Below are 24,860 nucleotides of genomic sequence, written 5' to 3' on the forward strand. Positions count from 1 at the left end.
TTGATGGATATATACACGTCTATATATCCTGCACTATACTCTTGTAGTCTAGCGGGGTAAACGAACAACACACACACATGCAAACAACTTTCTCTTCCCCACACACGGAGTTGTTCGTCGTCTACGTCAAATGTGTAGGTCTACCCACACAAGAATAGATACATAAATAATAATTCGATTTTCATTTCTTTTGCGGGATTACCATACCTGTCTATATATATAATGAGACACACCGTATTCTGTTTTCATTTTTGGTTTCTGGATTAAGGTTTTGAAGGGGGCAAAAAACGAAAAACAAAGAAAAACAAGTGGAAATTTCTCATCGATGCAGCACCAGAATAATGAACTCGAAGTTGGTTGTGGTCTGGGAACCAGGTCTATCGAGACCCCTCTATCGAAGCAAAAGAAAACAAAACTAAAAACAATAATCACACAAACCAATGGCAAACAAAATTGCCAGTAGTGGTTTCAATACCTAACAATTAAAAATATAATAAAATAAATAAATAAATAAAAGACCCTCTGGTGGTGATTTGAAGACGGTTAGTGGGTCATCCCCACACCGAATAGAAAAATGGTCGGGGCGACAAACGATATAATAGACTTCTCTTTGTTTTGGAACCCGTAGACTGCAAGGTGCAATTGCAAACGTGTTTTGTACGTAACATTTTTCAAATGAAAATGAAATAATAATAAAAAAAAAATCATAAAAAAATTAAAAAAAGGGGAATTTTGATCGTATCCTTGATCGTATAACCCGTTAAGGATGTAGCAATTTCGTGTAGTCTACGTCAAACATAAGAAACACTCCCATTCACCGTTTTCTTGTTCACATCATGCGCCTGTGTGGTGGGTTATCCCCAAAGTTGTTTTCTTTTTCTTTAGGTTGTCAATGCTTTAACAAAACAAAACAAAACAAAAAAAGGTTTTTCATTTCAATGACCCACACCGTAGGGGAAAATATTGCGAAAAAAAAAAACAACAAAGAAGGAATCAATTAAATCTTTGTGAATGTGCAATTGAACACTTTTAGAGCTTGGTCAAACGAATGACGTCAACCGGATATCCACGATCTACTTTTCTTTTTCTTTGATTGTGCGTCACTTGTATGTATACTAATCCCACTACAGCGTGCAGTTGATTCCCTTGGAAAAAGGATGTCCCGAATCCTGCGAGTAGAAATTCAAGTGGCTCTTTCTCCGTGATATGTTGCAAGCAAAAAAAGGAGTGGGAGGGGATTCAATACGCCACTAGTTTTCAATTGATTCGTTCATTTTTAATGGCAAAAAATAAATAAAAAATCGACAGCAGAATAATAATTAAAATAGCACATTATGCATAGTTCAATTACACGTGTCCTAGTGTAGATTCAATGTAACAATCCGCGCTAATGAAAATGTAAAGAGAAGAAAAAAACAAACTGACCTGTTATGTAACCGGTTTTATCCGCTTTCAAATCAAGTCCTCCATTCGTATATCGGTCCCGTTGGGTGTTTTCCTGTGCTCAACCAGAAGAGCCAGAAAGAACCCCAAAAAAGAATTAAATAAAAAAAGGGGCAACTGTTGACCCCCCTATTTTAATAACAACGTTCCATCATTAGTGGGAGTTCAGGTGAAAACGAATTAGCGTGTGTATATATTAAATCAGGTGTCAAAATAGCGTGTCGGAAAACCCTTACAAACTGAGACGCAAACTCTTCAATGTCTTTGTGACCCACTTGCGAGTTTTTGCTTGCAAATGTTTCAAGGTGAGGCAAGAGAAATATGGCCATTTTCGACGTTGGCAGAAACGAAGTGCGCCGCTTATGCACATAGAAAGAACTCGGTGGCCAACTTTGGTGTCATTTTGCGGTTTAAACAAAACAAATCAACTCTTTTCTATGCCTCTCAGCCATCGATGTCGTTGACCTCCCGACTTTGGGCTGGGCGCCGTGAACAAAAAGAGGCCATCGATATTCGCACGCTAATTGATAGCGAATCAAAGAAAACAGTGTTGATCCACTGTTTCAACACAATTTGTTAGTCACTCGTACTAGTGGGTGGGGGGCGATATTCATCGCGCAAATCGTTTTACTACCTCCAACTGTTTGTTTCGAGTATTGCGACATGAACGTGTCTTTGAATTCGGCCATCAACTGACCGAACTCTTTGACACATTGCCTTGCATTGTGAACAATGGATCTTGTTGAAAGGTCCCAAATATTCACTTTCGTTTTCTCTCGCGATCAAATAAATCAAGGGAGGATGGATGTCTTGCGTAAAGGAAAGTGATTGTTGCTCATCACGTCGATCGACACTTGCACTCGCGTGAGTCTTGCGCGCACGTGGCTTTTATTGTTTCATGTCCGTTTGGCATATCATCTTTGGGGCGGCCAAACTGCGCACCCAGTTGCCAACCGCTCGATGGAAGGACGTGATGATCGTGGCCAACTGCAATCGTCTTGACCGATAACAAGCGTCGATTTTTGTGTGTGAAACGAGATGGTTTCCACACGCGTTTGATGATTTCTTCGATCACCTATTGGCTAAACAACAAACCAAAACAAGAAAATGATGAAAAGAAAAGTGCGCAAGATTTTGTTCGTATCCGATTCGCAATGGCGTTCAAAGTCAAACAAATTTCCGTCAAAAGAAACGTCCATTATCTGGAATTCTATCGCAACTGGCCAATTAGCAATTGCGCCAGACTCGTTACGTGGCTGCGTAACGAAATAAGGTGCCTACAAAAAAAAAAAAAATAATAAACAATTAAATCTTATTCCCTTTTCAACAAACATAAAATGTTACAATTCATTACATACTGGAACGTTCTCACACATTTTTCAGTGCTGAGCAAACAGACTCTGGCGCCCCACCAACTTCGATGTATGCAGTTCAACACTGTTCACGCTTGAACATACAGAAAAAATAAAATAAAATTAATAATCGGCTGAATCTGGTATACAGCCCGTACATTGCGCAATACAGTCAGGTGTGACCACACACACACACACACACACACACACAATTGACGCGCGCCAGGCTTCAGTCACATTAATCGCAATGGAGCGCGTTGCTCATTTGTCAGTAGCCCAATGTAAAATAATGACGCAACGATTTTTGGTATGTGAGTGTGAGTGTGTGTGTGTGCGTGAATCCTCTATGCAAATAAAAGAAGAAACAAAAAAATTCTACGTTTCCGAAATAAAAAAAAAACTTAATTCAACCGGATGTTTAAACATTGCGAGTACTCACCTGTTGTACAGCGTGAAATTTTTCAGAGTTAAAAATAAAAAAAAATAAAAATATATAAAATAAATAAAGAAATTAATTAATAAATTAATAAAATTGTAAGAAACCCCCCTCCGAAAATAATTTTTAAAAAAGGCGTTTAATAAATTTTTTTACCTGCTTTTTTTTTTTTTTTTTTCATTTCCATCTTCTTTCTTCTGTTTTTCCCTCATTTTCTCGTCACGAGTGCGTGATGTTTCTTTTTTTCTTTTTTCTTTTTGAAACTACACATCTTCAGCCTGGGGGCGTTGGTTGCTCCAGGTTCAGGTCAGAAACGGCTGATGCCCTCCTTTACAAAGCCATGCACACTGCCAGCAGACCAAGAGAACACATTTTCGGCGACCTACAAGCTTCGCCGAAAATGTGTGTTTAATAAAATCTAAAATAAAAATAAAAAAAAAAAAAAAAAAACGAAACTAGAATAATAAAAAAAAAGAAAGAAGATGGGAAGAACCTTGACGTCCAGTGTCGAATATCATCGACCTCGAACAAGCATTTGACTGGTCATTTGCTGTAGAGCCATTTCGAAAAGGATGAGCCGCACAGCGTTAACAAACGTTTGAGCTTCAGTCACACGACAATAACTAACAAGGAAAGAAGAAGAAGAAGAAGACAAAAATGTGAAATAAAATGTTTAAAATAATTTAAGTTTTTTTAAAAAATGTCGACTATTGTGCGTGTGGCAGTCGTCCATTCCATCGACGAGGACATGCAATGATAAATGCATGATGGTCACTTCCGTTTTTCTTTCTTTTTTTCTTCTGAATTATTAAATTTACCTTTTGTTCGGTTACTATGTAACGTCATTCGTGAGGCATTGGAATGCCGGACGAGTACTTTTTTTTCCAGTACCACACGGATATAGTAACTGATGCGTGAACTTTGTTTTTCTCTTTTTTTTGCTCTTTCTAAATTCATTATGTTAGTTAAGTTCCCGTGTGTGTGTGTGTGTGTGTGTGTGTGAGGGAGAGAGAGAGAGACAAGGGGTCGGGTGGGAGTGAGGAGGGTTGGATATGTGCAGCTCTCACTGCTGGACTCTGTTGTCGTGTGGCGGACTCGTACAAAGAGAGAGAGAGTTTAGCTGCGGCTGTTCAGTTACCGTCTAACGCTGGTCCAATTCAGACCACCACCACATGGCTCTCTTTCTCCCTTGTGTTGCAGGCGATCAATGAAAACCGTTTGTCCAGTTGCAACAAACAGAAGACAAGAGAGGACAGCCTTCAATCAACTTCCGATCGGTCAACAGTTGGACATCTGATTGGCGAAAGTGAAGTGACTGTTTCGAAAGTGGAGTGTTTCGGTGCATCGAATACGACCTACCGTCAACACACACTCTGAAAGAACGGGGGGAAGAGTGGGGAGCAAAACAAAAGAGAAACACATCAGTGCGCGCATATGTTTCTTCTTTTCTCCTCTTTTTCGTAAAAAGAAAAGCAAGATTTCCCTCGATTGGGTAAAACCAAAACAAAAAAAGTTATCTCGAAATCAACGCCTAATCAGGACACACACACACACACACAAACACACACACAAGAAAATGGAAGCGTCAAGAGTGAGCCGGCCAAGACGCCGGCGATCTATTTTCACGCATTCCATTTCCAGGTATTTTGATTTTGTTCTTCTTGTTCCCATTCCACTTCCCATCCTCTCCTCTTGTTTAACATGCACAACCACAAATGAAAATATATTCAGATTTAAAAAAACAAAAAAAAACAAACAAAAATGTGCGAAATCACTTGGATCTTGAAATCGATTTCAAGAGAACATGCGGAATTTTCTCTTTCGTCCGTTTTTCTTGACAAAAAAAATTCGAAACGTGTGAAAATAAGAAGAAAAAAGTTCAAGTCACGACATGTCCGCTACCGCTTTCTCTCAACAGTTTTTTTTTTCCCAGTTGGGGTAGACTTAAAATTGTTTGGTTTTTTTTCTGTTTCCAGTCTCTTTCTCTCTTAGCTAACAGACGGGCAAAAGTTCAATAAAAACCTCCTCGAGAGATGCTTGTCGTCTGCGAAACTGGATGCCATCGCATTCGTCTCTTATCTCGAATTTCATGCCAACCCGTTGCCAGAAAAAGGAAAGAACACACACACAAGACTGCACAGCTTTCATTGTGTCTCTGCCTAGCCAAATTTAAAAAAAAAAAGACGTTTGTTTCCCTTTTCACAACAAGAGAAAGAAAAAGAAACGCATTTTTTTTTTTTGCTTTGCGACTCCTCTTTGGCAAAATGGACAGTCACCATCAGCATGTAGGTCGTACGCATACGTAGGTGGACGTACGTAGATCCATCAAACATTTTTTTTTTTTTTGGTGTTTTGTTTCATAATGCCAACTCAACAAATCAAAGGAGTTATGGACATGTCCTTTTCATTCAATTTTTGTTTCTTTTCGAATAGAACACAAAGCGTTTCAGCTGAAGGGTAAAACGCTTCTTATTCAGGGGGATAATAATTTAAAAAAACAAACAGTAATAATAATAGCCAATATTATTATTATTATTTTGTAATGGCCGAGGTCGAACGTGTGTCTTGTTTCCTATTTGGGAATTCATATTTTTTTTTAAGAAGAAGAAGAAGAAGAAGAAGAAGAGACAAATCAATTTTTCATTCCCTCTTTTTGAGGACATTCTAGTTGACCCTGTATCAAAATCTTTTCTCTTTCTCTCTCTTTCTCGCTGCTTCTGCCTCGTTCTATCCACTACCCCCTTGAAAATAAAAGCTTAACATCATTGGAAAATGAAAAGAAAAAAAGAGGCAACAGACTGTCCCCGAGGCAGAGATGTTCATACACCTGAAGAACCTACAACCCTCTTCTCCCACCTGAGGCCCGGAGCTCACCTTCAAGGTCCCTCACCACTTGGTCCATGCGACTGGACAAGTCGGCCACCAACATTTTATTTTCAACGCCCCCTTTTTTTCTTTGATAAATTTCGTTCTAATTGATATCTCTCCCCCCCCCCCTAGTCACTAGGTCTGACTGTTAAGCTAACGTTATAAACGTAATAACTGTAACACAGACGACACCCTTGTGTTTTCATCCCCGTGCAGCCTATCAGTCACATAGGAACTTGATCATAAACAGTCGAATTCATTCGCGTGTGTGAGTGACATGCAAGCGAGATAGAGATTACAACGTTCTAAACAAACACAAATCAAATCAGACTTACCTAAGGTAGAGATGATAAGCTTTTTTTTCTCTTCTACTCTGCCGTCATGTGGTCAGGTGTTTTTATTGAATATATACGTGTATATATATATTATCCCCTTTGCCCGTCCTTTTCGTGCTCTGGTTACGTGACGGGGCGCAGTTTTCTCGCGTGTCTCGAGTCCGACACCCACACCGAGATCCCGGCAAAAAAAAAAGAAATTGTGTGTGAGAAGTGGAGGCGTCGGTATTTGATATTCCGGGGAATCTATCATCATGTGAGTAGAATTTTTGAAAAAGAAAGTTAATGATGGTACACAGCCAAAGAGTACAAAAAAAAAAAGGTAGAGATATTCAACTACCTGTTTTCTATGGCTGCTGGACAAGGTAGTTGATTGGCCCGGTCGTTGTAGCCTACGCACTTTCAAGGATTTTTACTTCTCGTTATATTTGCTTGCCACCATGCCACCCTCTCTCGTATACCCTCGCTGATGGGAGTACTTGTTTGTTGCTAATCTTAAGAGACAGGGAGAGAGAGAGAGAGCGAGAACGGAAGGTCAATTGAGGTCAGGTGTATGATGAGGGTCATTCTCCTTGTAGGTAAGATGGATGCTATGTGTTTTCACGAGAAACGTGGATTCAAAAGGGAAATTCAGTTTTTTTTTTTTTTTGGAAGGGGGAGTTTGTGTGCGTTTTTGGGTAGAAAAACACTCAGGGAAAGCGGTAAAGGGTCTTTGACTCATTGCTTTTTGGGCTGAATTGATCGGTAAAGACAATGGAACAGGTGAATAGGGCTTGTTAAAAAGATGACTGTTTCCTTGACGTGCCGCTACATAAAACAAATGATTTCATCAGAGAAACGAAAAATCATCGATTGTTTTCTTTACTTTTGTTTTTCCTACGTACCACAGGGGAGTCATAGCGACGACGATAGCGACATTCCTACGTTCGGTGGATGCCAGCAGCGGAGTTATCGGCGGGCATCATCCTAGCGCTCACGCGCTCAGTTACATCCTGTCATCTCACAATCAGCACAATGGCACGATTGGAGGCTCTGGGGGGCAGTCCCTGGATTATGGAGGATTCACAGAGGAGAGTTTCAAAGGTGAGTCCCCCATCAAAGTACCAGTCGCTTAGCATGCAGGGAAATTCCTGACCCAATCCCTGGTTCGCTGTTTCCACCTAGGCTTGAAAATAGCTAACAACTTGCACATCTTTGATTGACGTTACTCAGCATGGACAGCATGGAAATAATTAAGCCTAGAAAGAATGGGGAAATGAAATTGTTTTATCTCTAAGAACAAAGGTTAGAAAACTATTATCACTGCCCCATAACAACAAGGGGATGTTTACAAGGTTATCACGAGTCGCGAAGAAAAAAACCCAGAAAAAGGGTCCTTATGTTCAAACGTAACGAGATGTCAATCCGACTCAATCTCACGTGATGTCGCAACCAAAGAGGAAATGCATCTAAGAATGCGCCATCCTGTCAGTTGTCACATTATTACATTGCTCAATTGAATTAAACAATTTCCATATTGCACAAAGTGACGCGGATTTCCTCTGGCAGACATTTTGCTTTTGTCGTCTGCCTTATTCATTGAAGAGCAAACCCCACCTATTGTCAGAATTTCTGTGTCCAGCCAATGTTTCTAATTTCCAAATAAAACACACATAACAAAAATTATACCTTTCTTAATTTCTTTAGAAAACGAAATTATCGAATCTTCAGTTCCCCCTGGCCAGCCACCTGGTAATCCAGCTCAAACAGTCATCGATATCATTGCTGTATTTGGCGCCATGTTTGTTGCCGCTGTTGCCATCATCCTCATAACCGTCTACATCAGGTGAGGATGAGTCATTTTTTGCTGCTGCCACTGCTGCCCTCTCTGGCATGTGACCTATTTTCCTCCTGTTATTTATCGATAACGACATTTGGGCGCCAAAACTCAGCCGCCGTCAGAGTGTAGCAGTTGCGATTGAAAAGATGAGACGCATTTTACGCGGAATTACGGCACTAATGAGCAGAGGTTTTATTGATAAAAAGGGATAAGAAGAGACAAAGACGCTCAATAGTCGGTGGTCAGTCAGCGTCTCGAGTTGTTCAGTTCATTTCGCTCAATTTCCCTAAAGAGACAATTGGCTTCACAATTCATTTGTTCTTTCATCTGCCATTTTGTTTCGTTTGTTTGTTTGTTTTTTCCCCTTCGTTTGCCGATTCACGTAATGAGCGTTGCTGCTTATCGACGACTGACACATTTGTCCCAATCACCGTACGATTGGTGTTCGTTCAAGACTATTTACTTATCCGCCATTATCGCTGATTTTCACATTTGAACGTTGTAATCAAGCCAGGCTTTTAAAGCAAACAAACAAAAAACAATCGACATGAGTCCATCAAAGACTGCAAAGAAAGTAGCCTTCAACTGTCAAGAACAAGTAGCCACGATGCTGGAAGAAGAAGAGCCCGGCAATGAGGAAGGAGAAGAAGATATATCACCGACTGTCGAATCTTCTTCTTCTTCCTCATCGCTTTCATCATCGGCCGCAAGCAATAGCACTTCGATTCGCAGAGAACTCTTGCGTTTAGAGTCGCTCGTTAGGTGTCACGTGCAGCATCAGTGGCACTTGTCCATCGAGAATTACAGGTGCGTTTTGTTTGTTTTTTTCTTTTCAAAGAAAAGAATCCTTGAAAGTGAGCGACAGAGAGAAAATGGCGTGGCTGAATCGATTGGTTTCCACACATCACTTGCTCACCTTTGAAAGCCAATTGATTTGAAATGTATTTTGTCAGGGTCTGAGTGATAACTATGTTTGTAAATGACATGCTAACGTTTTTCCTTTTTATGTGTCGTGTTGTTTTCTTGCCCTTTTTTTATTTTATTTTTTTTTTTAGTAAGTTACGCAAGAGACAGTCCAGTGCTTTATCGACACCTGACGCGGAAGTGGCGTCTACGTCGCCATCTTCAGACTGTTCGGCTTGTCCTCACAGTGGCGATCCCGGAAGCGCTGCATCTATCGCCCAATTCAATAAGGAAGTCCAGGTAAGATTTTTTGTTTGTTTGTTTGTTTTGTTATTTCTTTCTAACATTTTGATCCTTGCTTCCTTTCCCGTTTCTAAAACTTAACTTTTTCTTTTTGGAATATATATTTTTTAATTTATTTGAACGATGGCCTTGCGCGCCATTTTCATTCCAATACGATAGTCTGATTTGCAATGACCACAATGTCACGTTCGATGTTAGACGAGATGTTTTATTTGCTTTATTTTTTAGTTTTTTTTTTTGGATTGTGCTCTCTGACCGATAAAGTGCCTAGATAAGCCGTTTTTAAAATATGTGGGCCAAGGTTTTTCTTTTTCTTCCTATTTTTTTAAGGAATAATTAAATGCCGATTATTTAATTGTAATTTATCTTTTTTGTTTTTTTCAAAATGAAAAAAACAAAACAAAACAAAACAAAAAATAGGATGCCTGGAGTGCAATTGATTTTGGACAGAAACCGAGCCTTTGGCGTAAGACGATTCGTAGCGTGATTCTTCGACTACGGGGCCAGGAGCAACACAAGGTATGTCATTAGTGCTCATTCCCCACCTTCCTTTTGCCTTTTTTTGAATGATACGATGTATGAAGTGATACGATTATATTTTATCTACAGGATGTTTATGTTATGCCACAACATCTAAGGGATCAACTCAAGCAGATGTATGTCTACTGAACATTATGTTTTTCCCCCGGAGCTTCTGCAACGGTCCCGAACCGTTGCCCATTTTTTTATTTTTTTTATTTTTTACCTCCAAAACAAAAACGTTGCGATTTTAAATTTCGCGCGCGCGCCAAAATTTTCCACTTTTTTTTTTAAAGAAAAAAAAAATAACGAAAAGAGAAATTCGAAATTTTAAGATTTACAGAGTATTACGACAGAAAACACATTTACAAATCATACCACACCATTTTGAAAAAAAAAAAAAAAAAGAAAAACGTTACCTGAATGTATAGAAACTTGTACATAAAAAGCAAAACAGAGAGAGCAATGGAGAAAAGCGAAATCATTTGTGACAAATTATTATTATTTTCTTTTTCTTCTTAAATGCCATGTCCGACAATTATTATTTCCTTCTTCAAATGTTTATTGATTCTCCAGAAAATTCGAATGAACAACTTTCTCTGCGACATCCCTCCTGTCAATTTCCCGCTCTCAAAAGTGTTTTAAAGAAATAAGACGCCACAAAAAATCAATGGAAACGTTTTTTTTTTTAATGTATATTTCCCGATCTTGTATGTATTTGTATGTAATGTCAGTGAATCGATTGTACAGTCCCGTTTTTCCCTCCCCCCATCTATCTTATCCGATTCCCCATTTTTTATTTTTTTATTTTTAGAAATGTGCGTGTACATGCGTGAAATCAAACAACAAAATCGCCTTCAAAATATGATTACCTTTGTTTGTTTTGTTTTTTTTCTCTTTGACATCTATAAGTGTGTACGCGTGCGACAGAAATGGATGAGACAGAAGAGCGAAATTTAGAACGGCTAGTCAATGAATGGCAAAAAACAAAAATTCTATTATTTACAAGTCAGCGCAATGGTAACATTAAAAAAAAAACAACGAGTCAATAGTGAGGAGGACAGTGTCTTTGGATTGGCTACTATCATCGCACACGTCTCGGATGCCATGCCAATCGACGGGCGATTACATCCAATAGAAACAGTCACAGACGCAATGACGTCATTCATTTTTCATAGCCAAACCTCCTCACTATTGACGACTAGTCAGAGTTTTGACGGGCCCGAATTGGGTAAAAGCTCGGCGGTGGGCGAATCGTCCAGGACGTTGGCATCGTCGACGACGACGCCCAGCGAGCTGGGCTGGATTTGACGCGACGAGCTCTTGCGGCTCAGCAAGACGTCCGACTCGTAATTGAAATGCACAACGGCCGGTTCGAGTAGCGAAGCTCCCCGTTTTTGCAAGAGACTCGATTCGCCCGCCGTCGATGGACTGGTCGATCCAGGGCCGCTTCCTGGCGCCGCCACCGTCGCCACGGACGTTGCGGCCGCTACGGAAACCACAGCCGCCGCTGCGGCCGATGTTGCCACGTTGCCGTGACTGAAGTAACCGCCAGGTTTCGGTTTCAGGTGTGGATTATTCACGCCCATGTGCACGATTTTCATGAACTCCATGTGGCCGGCCAGCTTTTGCAATTGTTCCTTGGCAAATTCAATCGCAAATTGGACAGATAAATAGAACCGAATTAAACAAATGACATCATCTAAAAGAAAAAAAAAAAATTTTGTTTTTTGTTTTATGACACTTAAGAGTTGGTATAAAAATAAATAAATAAATAAACAAAAACGCACGACACGCACTATTGGAGTCAACCAAACAAGCGAAGGTCGATTGAAGGGGAATGAAAAAACCCAAATTTTTTTTTGCAATGTGTTTGACACACATTTTTTTAAGGTATAAAGGTAGCGACTTACGTGAGAAATAACAAAAAAAAAAAACTAAAATAAAAGAAAATGAAAACATTCACATACGAAAGGCAAATCATGTGTCGATCGTGAATAGAACAAATGGCTATACCGTGTGTCTCTATTTTCTATTCTAATTTGAGCCCTTTTTTTTTTCTCTTAAAAATGTGTCTGTGTTTTTAGACAGTCAGCAGTTTGGATATCTCAGCCTGAATAATACAAACACAATCAAACGTTTTGGATTTTAGATAGGCAAAGAAAAAAGCAAAAATTGACACAAGTTATCAAATGCAAAAATCTCCAGCAATTTTGGGGGGATGTTTAAGGTGTCGGCAACGCCCATTTTCACATATCGAAATCGAGTGTGAAAAACCTTGTGCCTCTTTTTTATCCGTTGTTTTTAAGAATAGAAACGTTCTCCCACCCTTTTTGAATCGACTGCTGTTTTCAGTTCGGTTCATATTGTTCTCGTTGTTACACATACGTACTGAATATTACCGTAAAAACGGTTTTTTTTTTTGCCTCACTTTTTACAAACTGCCCGCGATTTTGCCTCGGCTCCTGAACTACCAAACGTGGAAACCGGATCGCCTTGTTCCAGTCCGACCATTATGGACCTCTTTTTATTGTTGTTCTTTTCTTAAAAGAAAACAACAAAAAAAATTGTCCTACGACACTTTATATGGAAATATGGCTTTTGTCGCTGTGCTTTTGTTTTTTGTTTTTATGGGGGCTAAGAAGGGAATTCCGTACTATAAAGAAAGAAAGAAAAAATAAATAAATAAATAAATTCATTCGAATTTTACTTTTAGTTCCTCGTTTTCACGGTAGAGGTCTACGGGTTGATCGTCGGGTTCTGGCGGATTGCCACTGTTCTCCAGGTTTTCCGTCATACCGCCACCAACGAGGACTCCGCCGCCCGCTCCAGCGCAACTTCCGCCCATGCCGCTGGCCAAGCTGAGTCCGTTCAACGAGAAGGAAGCCGTCACACCACGTGCTTTGGTCCTTGCATCGTGTTCATCTCCTCTCCCGACCGCCACCAGATAAAACTGACATTTCAGGGCCAAATGTCATAATTATTATTATTATTTCAAGGAATTACTCAACGACATTGAAGATGTTTTCTCATTTTGTTTTTACATAACTCGATAGGAAATAGAAAAAAAAAAAAAACTAGAAATAAAAACATAAAGACCTTTGGACCAAACACCAAGGCGATGGTCACCGTCGTGCTCATCTGCGTGCGAACGAAACCCAGTAGATATTTCATGTCCGGCCCGACATTTGGCAACAGCAGCAAACTATGTTTTCCATTTTTAAAAAATAGTTGAGTCGATGAACAGGTATTCAATGATATTTGATTCTATTTGCTTACTGGAATGAAGCGAAGATGATGTTGGTGACGGCAATGTTGTACACAGCCCACGAAATGTGTTTCGTCTCGTTAAAATACGTTTCAGCACGTCGCACCGAGTAGCACACGTGAATTCCCCACATGAGGAAAAACACCTCGCCTGAAATATATTCGTTTAAATTTGATCAATTCGTTGAATCATTACTGCTGTTTGAAATTATTCTCGTGACCTCTTATTCTCATCTTCCTTGTTTTGTTTTTTTAATGCCATAGCATCAAGATTGAATTGTGCTTAAAAATAAAGTTTTCGTTGAAATTGTTACGAGTTTCATCCAGAAATTTCAGCAACGTGGAAAACGAACTTTCATAAACACAATGAGATTACACGACACGTGCAACGATGAAACTGTTGGAATGAAACACGACAAATAAATATCTGCGACACACTTTCGTTTTACCACTGAATCAACAACTTAATTTAGAGAAACTTTACGCTCTTTCTGTTTCTGATATGACATGCTTTCTTCACTGGACTTGGCGGGAAGCCTAACAACGGTTCGTTGTTCTACATAAAACCTTTTCTCGTTGGATTAGAGGTGACGCCGGAACAAACCTTCAATCGCTTACAAATCGCTTACGAATTCACTTACGGTAAATGTTAAAAGCAGAACCTGGTGCAAGTTGATACGCTTAATAATGTTCTTTAATCAAAATGGCAAGTTTCATTAACCAAAATAAGAATGCTGATGGCATTCACCCGCAGAGTGACCTAACGGTTTTTATCTTATCTGCATCTCTTTGCACGACTGGTGTGCACCGCCGTAATTACCACAATTTTCTTTCAAACACAATTGCAGGATGGCATGCAAACTCTATTTTTTTCTCACTTAAAAAGATGCAAAAAAAAATAAGAAAACGTGGCTATTTTTAGTTTTTTAAAAAATGTCTTACCGATGGCGAGGCTGTGGTCCCACCAGTTGTAAGTGCATTGTGTGAACTTCATGGTGGGCCCGGTTAAAATGAATTCGCCGGTAGGGGGATCACTAGCCGTCCAGGCACCCAGATAAACGGTAGCCACCAGCATGATGGGTACCATCCATTGAAGTAATTGCTGATCAGTCAATTTCAATTTGTGCGCAGATTTCACTCGATAAGTAAGAGATACCCTAGATTTTTTTTTTAAATAACGTCCAGGAAATAATTGAAATTGTGAAAATGATATCTGATTGTGTTTAAACAGAAACAGCAACGGAAAAGAGGGAGAGAGAGTCGACCTAATTTGTGCACGTGTACTCTAATCCTATTCAGTGCATATCAAATTAAACAAATCTAGAGAGTTTTTGTTAACTTACCTCCATGTTTTCATTAAAAGAGAACTGAAAGTGATGCAAAACCCCATATGACGAGTCCACTTGGTGGCAACGCATGCTGGCGTGTTCAGTTCAGGAAAAATGGCCGCCATCTGGAAGAAAGAAAACAAAAGACGGAGGGGATATTAAAAGAGATGGATTGATTTAATTCGAAAACAACAATCTCAACAAGATGAATGAGTTGGAAGAATTGTGGCACAAGAGAGAAGGGGCCTTTGTTTTTCGGAATATTGAATTACTTGTTACCTCTGCGTACATAATGGCGCAGCCGAGCAGTGTGACACACAGAAATGTAGGGCTGGCCACCTTGAAGACTTTGAGGCGTCGATACTTGTAAACGGCGCCCATTAGACCGATGGAAATCAAGACCCAAGACATGGAAATGGCCAATAAAGCGATCCTGTTATCAATGCCACGCAGAAATGAACAAAATTAATTCGGTTACTACACGAAAAGAAAGGAAGTTTCAATGCGGAAGAAACTTGTTTTCTAGTGACGATACAGGACACGCACGTATGCCAACGAAGTTGAATAACGAGTTTTTTCATCTGAATGTGCAGAATGTCTAAACTGCTGGTACGCGATATGTATTCAAGTTTTTCGTGCATAATTCAAAGTTTGGCTAAAAATGGTATGTCTCTTTTTACATGCACCGACATTGACGAGAGCCATTTCAAAAGGCATTCCCCTCTATGTTCATCTTCAGATGTTCTTTCGACCCCCAAGAACGAACAAGGTGAAAATGAGGAGAAGAAAACAAGGGCGGATACCTTTAAAAATCACGCACGCCATCGAATGATGGCACATATAGCCATCGTGGATGGTGTGCGTGACTCAATGCACGTACCTCATAATATTAGCCACAAAACTTTAACACAACTGTTCATTTCTCTTGTGTAACTGATTGTTTTCTCCCTCAGCTGAAGAGGAGAAACGAGTTCCCCATCTTTTTCTGACTTATTGGCAGAGGTGCGTCTGTTCCCCGCACGCAGCCAACACAGCACGTGTCCGTGTCTGGAATCTTAACCTCTAACGATTGTGTCAAAGTCATTAGCTGCACCTGGTGGTCGTATTACAGTACGCCGATGACAAACAAACTGGTAAATAAAGAAATTTTTAGAGGTTTACGACGTGCTCGTCACGACGTTGATGAAGAGAGAAAACACGTTTCACGCACACTAGTGAAAATCGAATGCGTGTTTTTAATAGAATTCCATGTCGTAAATGAGACGGGTTATCGAATGCTTTATAATGCGCACTTCCTTATTCATTCGTCAATAGGTTTCTTTTCATCTGGTCTCATTAAACAAACATGTAAACATCAACTTTGATCGCACGCCATCTATACTTGTTATTTTTTTCTTTTTCATCAGATGTCAATAATGTCAAGAGGATTCAAACCTAAAGGGCCAGTCGTAAGGCGCCAAACATGGCGAATCATCGACGCAGACGTCGCATCCAGCGGAGCATGGAAGACATCGGTACAATTGGTCGTACACTGGGCTGTTGAAGGTCAACTTATTCCGAAAGGCCACTACGTATGTAGGTAAATCAATGTTAAATGAAACAATTAATAGCTTGAAAGTAAAAGCTATGAAATAGTGAAGGTATTTTACATTCGACGTGGGATCCGTTGAAAGTGGCATTTTTCAAAAACGGCGAATAATATCCGGGTAAGCAGGTGCAAGTGTAACCACCTCGTATCCAGCCGTAACCTCTCTCGAATCGGCACTACATATTCATCAATCAATTAGGTAACATTTGATACACGCACATAAATATTGAAAGAGAAATGGCATACGGTGCTAGTCTCGTGACATTTATGGGTGCCACTAAAATGCGTAATTGTTTGCTGATCAGCTGTTGTCTCAACCGACGACGGCCCGTCGCCGCATTGGTTGATGTCCATCGACGAAACGGACACGTCTACGGTAAGCAATCCATCCAACCTTTCCAAATAGTTTCCAAAAAAGGAAAAAGAAAGACATTTCGTTTTTTTTTTCGAAAATCAGGAAATGCGATTGGACAAAGAAAATCATTTCAAGTTTTTCGTTTTCAAACCGGTCGGCAGCTGTGGAAGACGTGGGAGAAACGCTGGTGACCGGAATGGTGTACGTGAGCAACCAGCGGCGACTGGAACACTGGTAATACGGAAACGTCCACCATCCGAGAAAGGTGACATTCGACGAATTGATCATGAACTTGTTCCAGTTGGCTAGAAAACCTTTCGCCGCTTGCGGAGTCGAACGGAAGGGATCGTCGAACCACGGCAGATCGTTCAGCGCCGTGTTGCCCAGCAACACGCTGCCGGAACTGGTGGATGTCGCCTTTGGCAGCGTTGTCGACTGTGAGTGTTTTTTTTAAAATGATGGATCAACTTATTCGTGTGTTTGTAGACAGACGTGTTATGCGACAGATGGATAAGAACGGGCGACCACGGACCTGTTGTTGAATGGAAGCGTTGATGGATGCCGACTGCTGGATGTAATCGACTTTGACGGATGGGTCGGCGTAAGGAGAAGCTGGACGAGTCGCGTGGGCCATAAAGAGGAGATTGACGATATTGCCTTGTTCGCGAATGAGACCGTTTGATTGCGATGATGAAGCCGATGATGCGAGTGCTGTTGGCTTAGTGAATGTGACCATACGTGAAGTTTCGATTGTCCGCTCGCTCCGCACGGCGCTCGTAATCAGCAACTTGAGCAATTCTGAATAACGGCGGGAGACGCGCAATTAGTCAAACAACAGCTACTATGCAAATTATGTGGACGCTAATGCGTTGCGACATTTTCTTCGCATGCCGTAAAAGGGTAAGCTTAGCAAATCGAATGGTACCTTATCAATGACCTACATTTTCAATTTTAAAACAAAACCAAGAAATAAGGCCGGAACGTCGCAGAATGACCTTCACCAACATTCATATATTAAATCGAGTCCAACGTAAACGTCATTTCGAAATCACCTTTGGACTTTTCCACAGAAAAAAACAAAAATACCCTTAAAATATGCAGCCAACCGGTTTTCCGTTTGTCTTGGACAGTAAAAAAAAACGAACAATAGTGTACCGTATCAGATGACGTTAAGTTTCCAGTAATATGCGTGAGGAAAAAAGTGTGACGTCACCCAAGAGCGAAAGCGTGGTCACTTTCAAGCTGAAAGGATAAGGGGGGAAAAAAAGGTTTGCCGAAACCCGGGATCGAACCAGGGACCTTTAGATCTTCAGTCTAACGCTCTCCCAACTGAGCTATTTCGGCGATATACTAATCGAGTTTTCGTCAGATACGACTACAGAAGCGTCTTAGGAGGCGATCGATTGAGCATTATTACATCAGGACACAATATGGCTCGATCAATATGCTACTCGAGCACAAAAAAGGGAAGCTTTGGAAACGCGTGGTGTACATTTTACTTTGGTTTAATTACATGCTTAAGATTTGTCTCGCTGTTATAAAAATCGCTACGAGTGCTAAAGTTTCCTTTAAAAAATGTACCCTTAAACGAAAACCTCTTTAAGTCTTTAGATAATAAAGGCTGTTGCTTTCTGTGTTAGTTTTAAATCTTCGCTGGTTTTACGTATTCTACAGCGGTCCTTTTATATATTGTTTTCACCTTACATATAGGGTTGGGCGGGATGATGTAAAAGACAAACACACGCAACGAAAAGCAAAGGCTTCCTTTGGGGATTTATTGATCCGTCCTACTCTGAAACGATTAAATAAATCGCCCGTAAGAGAATTGGCCCTGAAAACAAAGCGCCAGAGTGGATAGCTGTAGAACGGCCTTTTGATCTCACATCAAAGGTTTAAAATTTGTTTTTTAACGCTGGTAGACTAACGGGATCATGGAAGTCACTGGTTGCCATGGTAGCAACTCATTTGATTCCCGTCCAACTCTGTTTAAATACATTTTTCATCTAGTTTTAACTCAAGTCACATGTATGGTTGTATAGAAGTGGACCAGCAGGATTTTCAAGGCATCTACCATTCTTTGCCATTTGTTTCAAAATTCAAACAAAAAAAAAAAGGAGGCGAAAAAAATCGTTAGTTCCTAGTAGGAAATGACATAAATACATGTTTTTAAAAAGAAAACAAAAAGAAAAAGAAAATGTATTATCTTAAAAATACCCGTTCGCATAGAAAGGGAAATGAAGTGGTCGAGCCGGATCTCCTAAATATACTTGGAAAGAAAAAAAGTCCCTTTCCCACAGCAGCCCAAACCTATAATCACATAGGAAAAGTTTGGCCTCCTTTTATTTCTTTCTTTTTTTATTTTTATCTTAATCTTTTAAAATAAATGGGTAAGTATAGTAATCAAGCCAATTGCGTCTGTGCGATGTATAGTAAAAAAATAAGACAGTGTAATCATCGTCTATCCTCTATAATACTGAAAATGTCATCAGATATAATGGAGCGTATATAAAGATGCGAGTATATAATATGAAAGAAAGTCAACAAGCCTTGATTGTCCAGTTGTCCAAGATCTTGGAGAAGACGGGCGAGCATGTCGGCTTTTTGTCGGGCGGCTTCGAATGCGTCCACCCTGACGGACACGGGCACCGAACGGAATTGCTGCGAGATGCACAAAGAGCCTAAATTGCCCGACGTGACGTCACCGATTTCGGCCAGAAGATCGTCCAGTTGCTCCGTTCTGTTATTGCCACCGCCGCCCTTCAAAATCAAAACAAAAACCTGTAGGACTATTATCATTATAGTTATTGTGTCTCTCTCTCTCTCTCTCTGGTCGTTTGGAACTGAGTGTGTAACGACCCAAAACGAAATAGGATCCAGGAGCCAAATGGCTTTTGGTTTTTATTGGCCGGATGAAAAAATAAAAAAAGAAAGGAAAAGGGGGGACTTAACGGCGACACGTGACCACATTTCATTTATAAGAAATAATGGCACACATAAAAAAAAATTTTTAAACAAATCTGTAATTTCTTTTTCTTTTTAAATGAAAGTTTAAATAGTCGGAGTGGAAAGATAGAAGGTCCGTACGTTATGGTGGATGTTGGGCGGGGCTAGCGGATCAGCCATCAGAAGCCGAAAAGCCGTTGACAGCAGGAAGCCCAACAATGGCCAGCAAGACATGGCGTCTGTCAGCACGAGCGTCTCCAGGTGAGTATAATAGTTTTCTCTCTATCTCTCTTTCCACCTGTATCGCACACACACAAAGGGGAAACTTTTTTTGTTAGCTTCTCAATCCGCCATTTTTCTTTGTAATTACTTTAAAAAAAAAAACATTGAAAAAACATGCGTTTGTCATTTTTTTTTAAATCTCCGTCTTATAATTTATACATTTATGCTTTGTGTGCTACATAATTCGAGAAATTATACACGCCTGATGCGTGAACTGCTTTTCACGATTCACCTCATTATACGTTTGCAATGAATTTCGCAAATTGCAAACACAATGGAAAAACCCTTTAAAATTCACATTTTCCTTATAATCGAGAAGAAAAAAGGAAGAGAAAAACACCCAAAACAAAAAATTCTACACGACTCTATGTAAAAAGAAAAGGAAAAAGAAATAAATCACGGATTTCTTTCCGCTTTGGCGCTGATGGGTTTTCTTTTATGCCTGCGCTCTTTTTATTTCTTGTTGTAGACATAAAAAAACGATGGACGAGAGGTGATTTATACGGGCGACGATGAGTCTGCCGTCGTTATTATACAAATATCAAAACTCCTATATCCTACACAATCCATCATATTCTTCTCCTTTTTTTTTTATATTACTATTAAAATTTTCGCCAGTTCATCGGGACCACACATCGACCATCATCCTATCCATTGACTTGGATCACACACACACAGCGTCCATTAAACGAGCATTAGCCAGCCAATGTAAAAATGAATTCGCCATCAGCATATATTAGACACACACACACACACACGCTCTATCTATTTTAAACCTATATAATAAATCTATTACATTACAAGATCAACCGTTGATCAAAAGACTCCCCCCCACACACACACATACATGGTTTTGTTGATTAATGTTATTTTGTAAAATGGGAACATCAATGCAAATCGCCTCAAGATTATCGTCGACTTGAGAGCATCACACACGAATATGTATGTATAACCTAGACTTGGCAGGTTAATGATGCACCGGTGTGTGTGTGTTCGCCCTTGGATGTTGATACACGAGCGAGCGTCAGTCGGATTGAAGATAGGGCACATGCCTTTTCTCTTGATTTTCGCCTTCAAACGGATCGAAAGTGAGGCCAATCGATTATTGATTAAGCCACACGCGAACCAAGCGAACGAGAGAATATATATGGGAGGAGACAAGTGCTGTGTCCCGTGTAACACACACCCTCTCGTTCTGCTGCGTCTTTTGTCAAAGCATCCACAGCATACATATGATATTAAACGTTGTATAGTATAGAGATATACGTTTCGACTATGCTGTCTTCCTATATACGTCTATATGTATATATAGAAGATTTCGTTCGCTAAAAATGCAGTGTGCGGATGCATCAGTCGTTATATTCGCGAGCTGCGCAACATCGCTTTTGGCATGTCAATGATATTTGCTCCGTGGAGTATTAAGGCAAATGTGATAACAGTTCGTACACCCACGAACTAAATCTTTTCTATTTCGTTTTCGTTTTTATTACTTTCAGTGTGTGAGAGAGACGGTTATATAAAGAGAGAATGATCCATCAGGAGAACCAATCACAGTCGATATATTGAATCGTTGGGACTACATCCAAACAGAGAAAAAAAAAGGGAAAGAAAATAATAATAAAAAAGAAGAAGAAGGAAAAGTCGATCGAGCTTTCATATCCGGATATTCGATACAAATCCTTTAATTCCCAGCACCAACCTCTCCTCTTTTATTTGTTTTGTTTGCCCCCCCTCAAAAAAAAAATAAACAAAAGTTAACAAGAAAAAGGCAAAATGGCTAAACCCGATAACCTTAAACAAGATGAATTCGCCCGTTGCGTAAACACAGGATATCTGCAACTTTGTCTAGAAATGTTGACGTTCGACGTTATCTAAACACGCCTTCTTCCCGTGGCTTACGGAAATAGACAAATACACACACACACACACACATAATCACATTCAAAATATAGGAGAAAAACGAGTCAAACTAATAGAAGATTACATGCACTAACCTGTGACGTAATCTGATGTGATGAGTGACTCTGTTTCTTCCCCCCCCCCCCTCTCAAATGTCTAACGCAGAGTATATTATTATATACTAGAAACGGATGAGTTCACCCAGACTTTTCTCAGCTGTTGTTTGTAACACTAGCCAATAGTGAAAACTATAATAGGTCTAGGGCTTTTTTGTGGGGGAGGGGATAGAGAAGCGATGCGATAAAGAATGAAAACAAAACATACACACCACACACACACACACCGCAAAGAAGAAGGCACTGGCTGCTGGGCTACCCAGACAGACGGGCTGCCGTACACCAACTGCTGGGACAACGATAATCGAGGTCCTCTTTTTTGCGTTTTTTTTTCTTTTCCTTCTTGGGCCACTCGTCGATGATACCCTCCCTTTCTCACGCCACCCACCGTTGGGGCAGGACACAGTGGATTCCACCTCATCTTTTGCCAAGAGAGCGAGGATAAATGAACGGGGCATGCGCCCTCATCATCCGCTCAACTGGCACTGATCAACCCATGGCCGCACAGCCCAACTTTTCAATAAATAAATCTATATAGACAAAAGTCTATGTGTGTGTATGTAGACTCTGTATTCAAACATTGCAAGTGCAGACATAAGTGCAATTCATTTCAAATAAGGCAACAAAGTTGATCATATCTTCATATGATTTTCATTGTATATATAAGTCTAGATGCGTTTGATGACTTGTCCCATCAAACTGAACATGTTCATCGACCAAACATATGCATTCTTTCATTGCACGTCTTTTGACGTCCACTCTATATATGAATCCGATATCTATATGTATATATACATTCGTACATATATACCTGATGTAGACTCTATACGTATATAAATATATGGAAAAGACCGTGACCCCTGCCGTGACTGTTACACGCCCTTGCCTATAACAACCGAATGTTAGCCAAAAGTTGTTTTACTTGTTTTTCACCATTTCTTTCTATGTATGTCTTAAAGGATCCGATTTTAACTCCATCATTTCCACGTAGACGAAACAGCAGAGACTAAAGTGCACACCAACTTTGTTTTATTATGTATAAGGTTTTCAAAAACTTGTATGATTGCTGTCCCTTATGTTACACATAAGTCTATACACTTTTACGCATATACATCTATATGTACGTATAAAGACAACGTTTAACTATATATACAAAACTGTAACATTATATGCCCTAAAATATAAGTGTTCCCTTTCCAACAACATTACACGCATCAAAAATAAAAACAATAAATAAAACATTCATCATTTTTTTTCTTGGTGTAGATACAGCAGCAGCATCGTAACGAGTGGCGAGCCTATTAGTTCTATTAGCGCTGTAACATGAGGACGAAATACATCATAGATATCCCCCCTTTTCTTGTGTGTTTTATATTGATGAAAGCATCAACGCTGCGTCCATGATGTGCATATATAGACGTATATAGTCTCTAACTATACACGATGGTGCAACTCTAACCGATGATGAGGCGTGGCCATCATACGTGATCGCTTGAGGCTAACAGATGCCCCTAATCATCACTAATGGTCTATTGACTCTCTTTTCGCATTCGATTTATCTACTGTGTATATACGCAGTTGAAATGTGTACACCTTTAACCACATTATTCTTTTCTTGGCCGTCGATTGACACTTATATTTAAAGCTACAACAGACGGCCCCGTCTGTTGTTGTAATGGGAATAGAATAGCCAGCAACGGACACGTATATATATGTAGATCACGAAAGAGGTGGATGGAAGACATGCAGCAGATAGTCTATGCATGTATTATATAACGTACATATAGCCTGCAAAACAGACAGCAGTTCTTATACATAAAAATGCAGCGCGCGCATCAGCTGGCCAAATGGAGAAAGAAAAGGCGGCGGACGACAGGATCTATACAGGATTCGACTGCCCAACGCAAGAGCAAATTTTCTATGCAGAATAATATATGGAGCGGAAATGGTTGGGTAACAAAGAATAAAGAAAATGGATATGTACACACAGAGAGGGAGAGCCGTGCCATCGATCGGCGTGTAATAGCCAGTGTCCCTCCGTTCGAAAGAAGGGCCACCCTTATTTACACAGCAAGTTTTATATATCCAAATGAAAAACAATAAAATGAAACAAACACTTGGGTGTGTTCGCCAACTACACGCAGCACATATAAAGAAACAAAACAAAAAACAAGTTCAAATGAATTAGAATAGAAAGGGGTCTACATAATATCAGTCATTCGTTGGCAGTCACAAGTCATTTTCTTTTCTAAATCTGTTGTTTATATTACACGTCTTTGATTTATGACAATCACTCACGTCAACCCTATTTATTAAATCTTTCTGTTGTACGGGATACTATATATACCTATATATCTACTGTATAAGGCGGCGCTGTTCAACCAAAGCTTCATCACGTACCGTGTGTATGGATTTCGCGGTGCGCTATCGATATCTACATAAAGGACATTCTTGGAACACGTCCCAAAAGCGCCAAAAAATGCGAAGAGCGTAGCTACTTACAGCAACAACAACAACAACAAAAAGTATGTAATGCAATAAGACAGTTTAAGAGCACATACAGATGAAAACTGTATTTATTTATATGTAATATACAGTATAGTATATAGAATAGAATTGCCATCCAAAAAGGGGATGGGGGCGGGAGAAGAAAAGAAAAGAAAAAACAAAAAGTTGAAAAAAGAGAGAAATCTCCAAAGTTAAACGAAAGATTTTCAACGAGGAAACGGAGCGTCTCAACAATCCCGGCCTTTCTTTTTTTATATTTTTGCCCCCGCCCCCCGTTCTTTTTCTCATTCAGCTCGTACGGAAGTTTATAGCACGAGCCTCTTGACACACACGTACAGCCACACAACTAAAAAAAAAAAAAAGGAATAAGACGAGAAAGAGGATGTCATTTAGGAATAGAATTTTATAGCCCGAAAGAGAGAGATCACACTCGTCTCGTATATACACAAACGTGTCTAAACTTGAACGAGATTCTTTCGAATGCCGACAGTTTTTTGTCGGCATTGTGATGTATAGTCGCGTATAAATTTGGGGCTAAAATACATGTCGATGCCAGCGTATATATACCTGTGTGTGTTGATGACGTCCCAATTCTT

The 24,860-nt window shown here is 39.9% G+C and overlaps 2 protein-coding genes, 3 long non-coding RNA genes and 1 other non-coding gene across 8 annotated transcripts; 2 read left to right on the forward strand and 4 right to left on the reverse strand.

The window, feature by feature from the left end:
• Positions 1-1,613: 1,613 nt before the first annotated feature.
• Positions 1,614-3,383, reverse strand: LOC116929229. Its single transcript, XR_006650990.1, has 2 exons — positions 2,802-3,383; positions 1,614-2,720 (listed from the first exon to the last, which is right to left on the reverse strand). It is a non-coding gene; the product is annotated as an uncharacterized LOC116929229 (long non-coding RNA).
• Positions 3,384-3,485: 102 nt separating this feature from the next.
• Positions 3,486-7,458, reverse strand: LOC123475619. Its single transcript, XR_006650989.1, has 5 exons — positions 7,319-7,458; positions 6,775-6,928; positions 6,435-6,680; positions 3,725-3,854; positions 3,486-3,649 (listed from the first exon to the last, which is right to left on the reverse strand). It is a non-coding gene; the product is annotated as an uncharacterized LOC123475619 (long non-coding RNA).
• Positions 7,459-8,293: 835 nt separating this feature from the next.
• LOC123475618 lies at positions 8,294-10,846 on the forward strand. Its single transcript, XM_045178580.1, has 4 exons — positions 8,294-9,060; positions 9,309-9,456; positions 9,880-9,978; positions 10,069-10,846. The coding sequence occupies exons 1-4, from the start codon at positions 8,801-8,803 to the stop codon at positions 10,126-10,128; spliced, it is 567 nt and encodes a 188-aa protein (XP_045034515.1). The 5' UTR covers positions 8,294-8,800; the 3' UTR covers positions 10,129-10,846.
• On the reverse strand, positions 10,523-19,735 carry LOC116929225 (probable G-protein coupled receptor CG31760). Of its 2 annotated transcripts, none has more exons than XM_045178578.1 (14): positions 19,601-19,735; positions 19,063-19,273; positions 17,049-17,314; positions 16,668-16,951; positions 16,408-16,555; positions 16,223-16,337; positions 16,008-16,140; positions 14,853-15,006; positions 14,589-14,698; positions 14,188-14,402; positions 13,258-13,396; positions 13,078-13,183; positions 12,689-12,931; positions 10,523-11,618 (listed from the first exon to the last, which is right to left on the reverse strand). In XM_045178578.1, exons 1-14 carry the CDS (start codon positions 19,691-19,693, stop codon positions 11,184-11,186), a joined length of 2,652 nt encoding a protein of 883 aa, XP_045034513.1. In that variant the 5' UTR covers positions 19,694-19,735; the 3' UTR covers positions 10,523-11,183. The 2 variants fall into 2 exon arrangements, with proteins under 2 accessions (XP_045034513.1, XP_045034514.1); XM_045178579.1 differs by lacking the exon at positions 10,523-11,618 and adding an exon at positions 12,040-12,091.
• LOC116929228 lies at positions 14,291-17,704 on the forward strand. Of its 2 annotated transcripts, XR_006650992.1 has the most exons (8): positions 14,291-14,390; positions 14,477-15,706; positions 15,980-16,152; positions 16,209-16,360; positions 16,467-16,537; positions 16,619-16,953; positions 17,023-17,416; positions 17,484-17,704. It is a non-coding gene; the product is annotated as an uncharacterized LOC116929228 (long non-coding RNA). The 2 variants fall into 2 exon arrangements; XR_006650991.1 differs by having other exon boundaries at positions 17,023-17,704.
• Trnaf-gaa lies at positions 17,788-17,860 on the reverse strand. Its single transcript has one exon. It is a non-coding gene; the product is annotated as a tRNA-Phe (tRNA).
• Positions 19,736-24,860: the final 5,125 nt, after the last annotated feature.

This window comes from Daphnia magna, linkage group LG8, assembly GCF_020631705.1.
Source record: "Daphnia magna isolate NIES linkage group LG8, ASM2063170v1.1, whole genome shotgun sequence".
In the NCBI taxonomy this organism is placed as follows: Eukaryota; Metazoa; Arthropoda; class Branchiopoda; order Diplostraca; family Daphniidae; genus Daphnia; species Daphnia magna.

Bases quoted from the DNA above. Each gene is read 5' to 3' on its own strand.
- LOC123475618 (XM_045178580.1), top strand. From the start codon at position 8,801: ATGAGTCCATCAAAGACTGCAAAGAAAGTAGCCTTCAACTGTCAAGAA. The intron at 9,457-9,879 runs GTAAGATTTTTT...AACAAAAAATAG, and splicing joins AATTCAATAAGGAAGTCCAG to GATGCCTGGAGTGCAATTGA. The intron at 9,979-10,068 runs GTATGTCATTAG...TTTTATCTACAG, and splicing joins GGGGCCAGGAGCAACACAAG to GATGTTTATGTTATGCCACA.
- LOC116929225 (XM_045178578.1), bottom strand. From the start codon at position 19,693: ATGTCTTGCTGGCCATTGTTGGGCTTCCTGCTGTCAACGGCTTTTCGG. The intron at 19,274-19,600 runs GTACGGACCTTC...TTGATTTTGAAG, and splicing joins CGCCCAACATCCACCATAAC to GGCGGCGGTGGCAATAACAG. The intron at 13,184-13,257 runs GTAAGCAAATAG...TGGAAAACATAG, and splicing joins ATCATCTTCGCTTCATTCCA to TTTGCTGCTGTTGCCAAATG.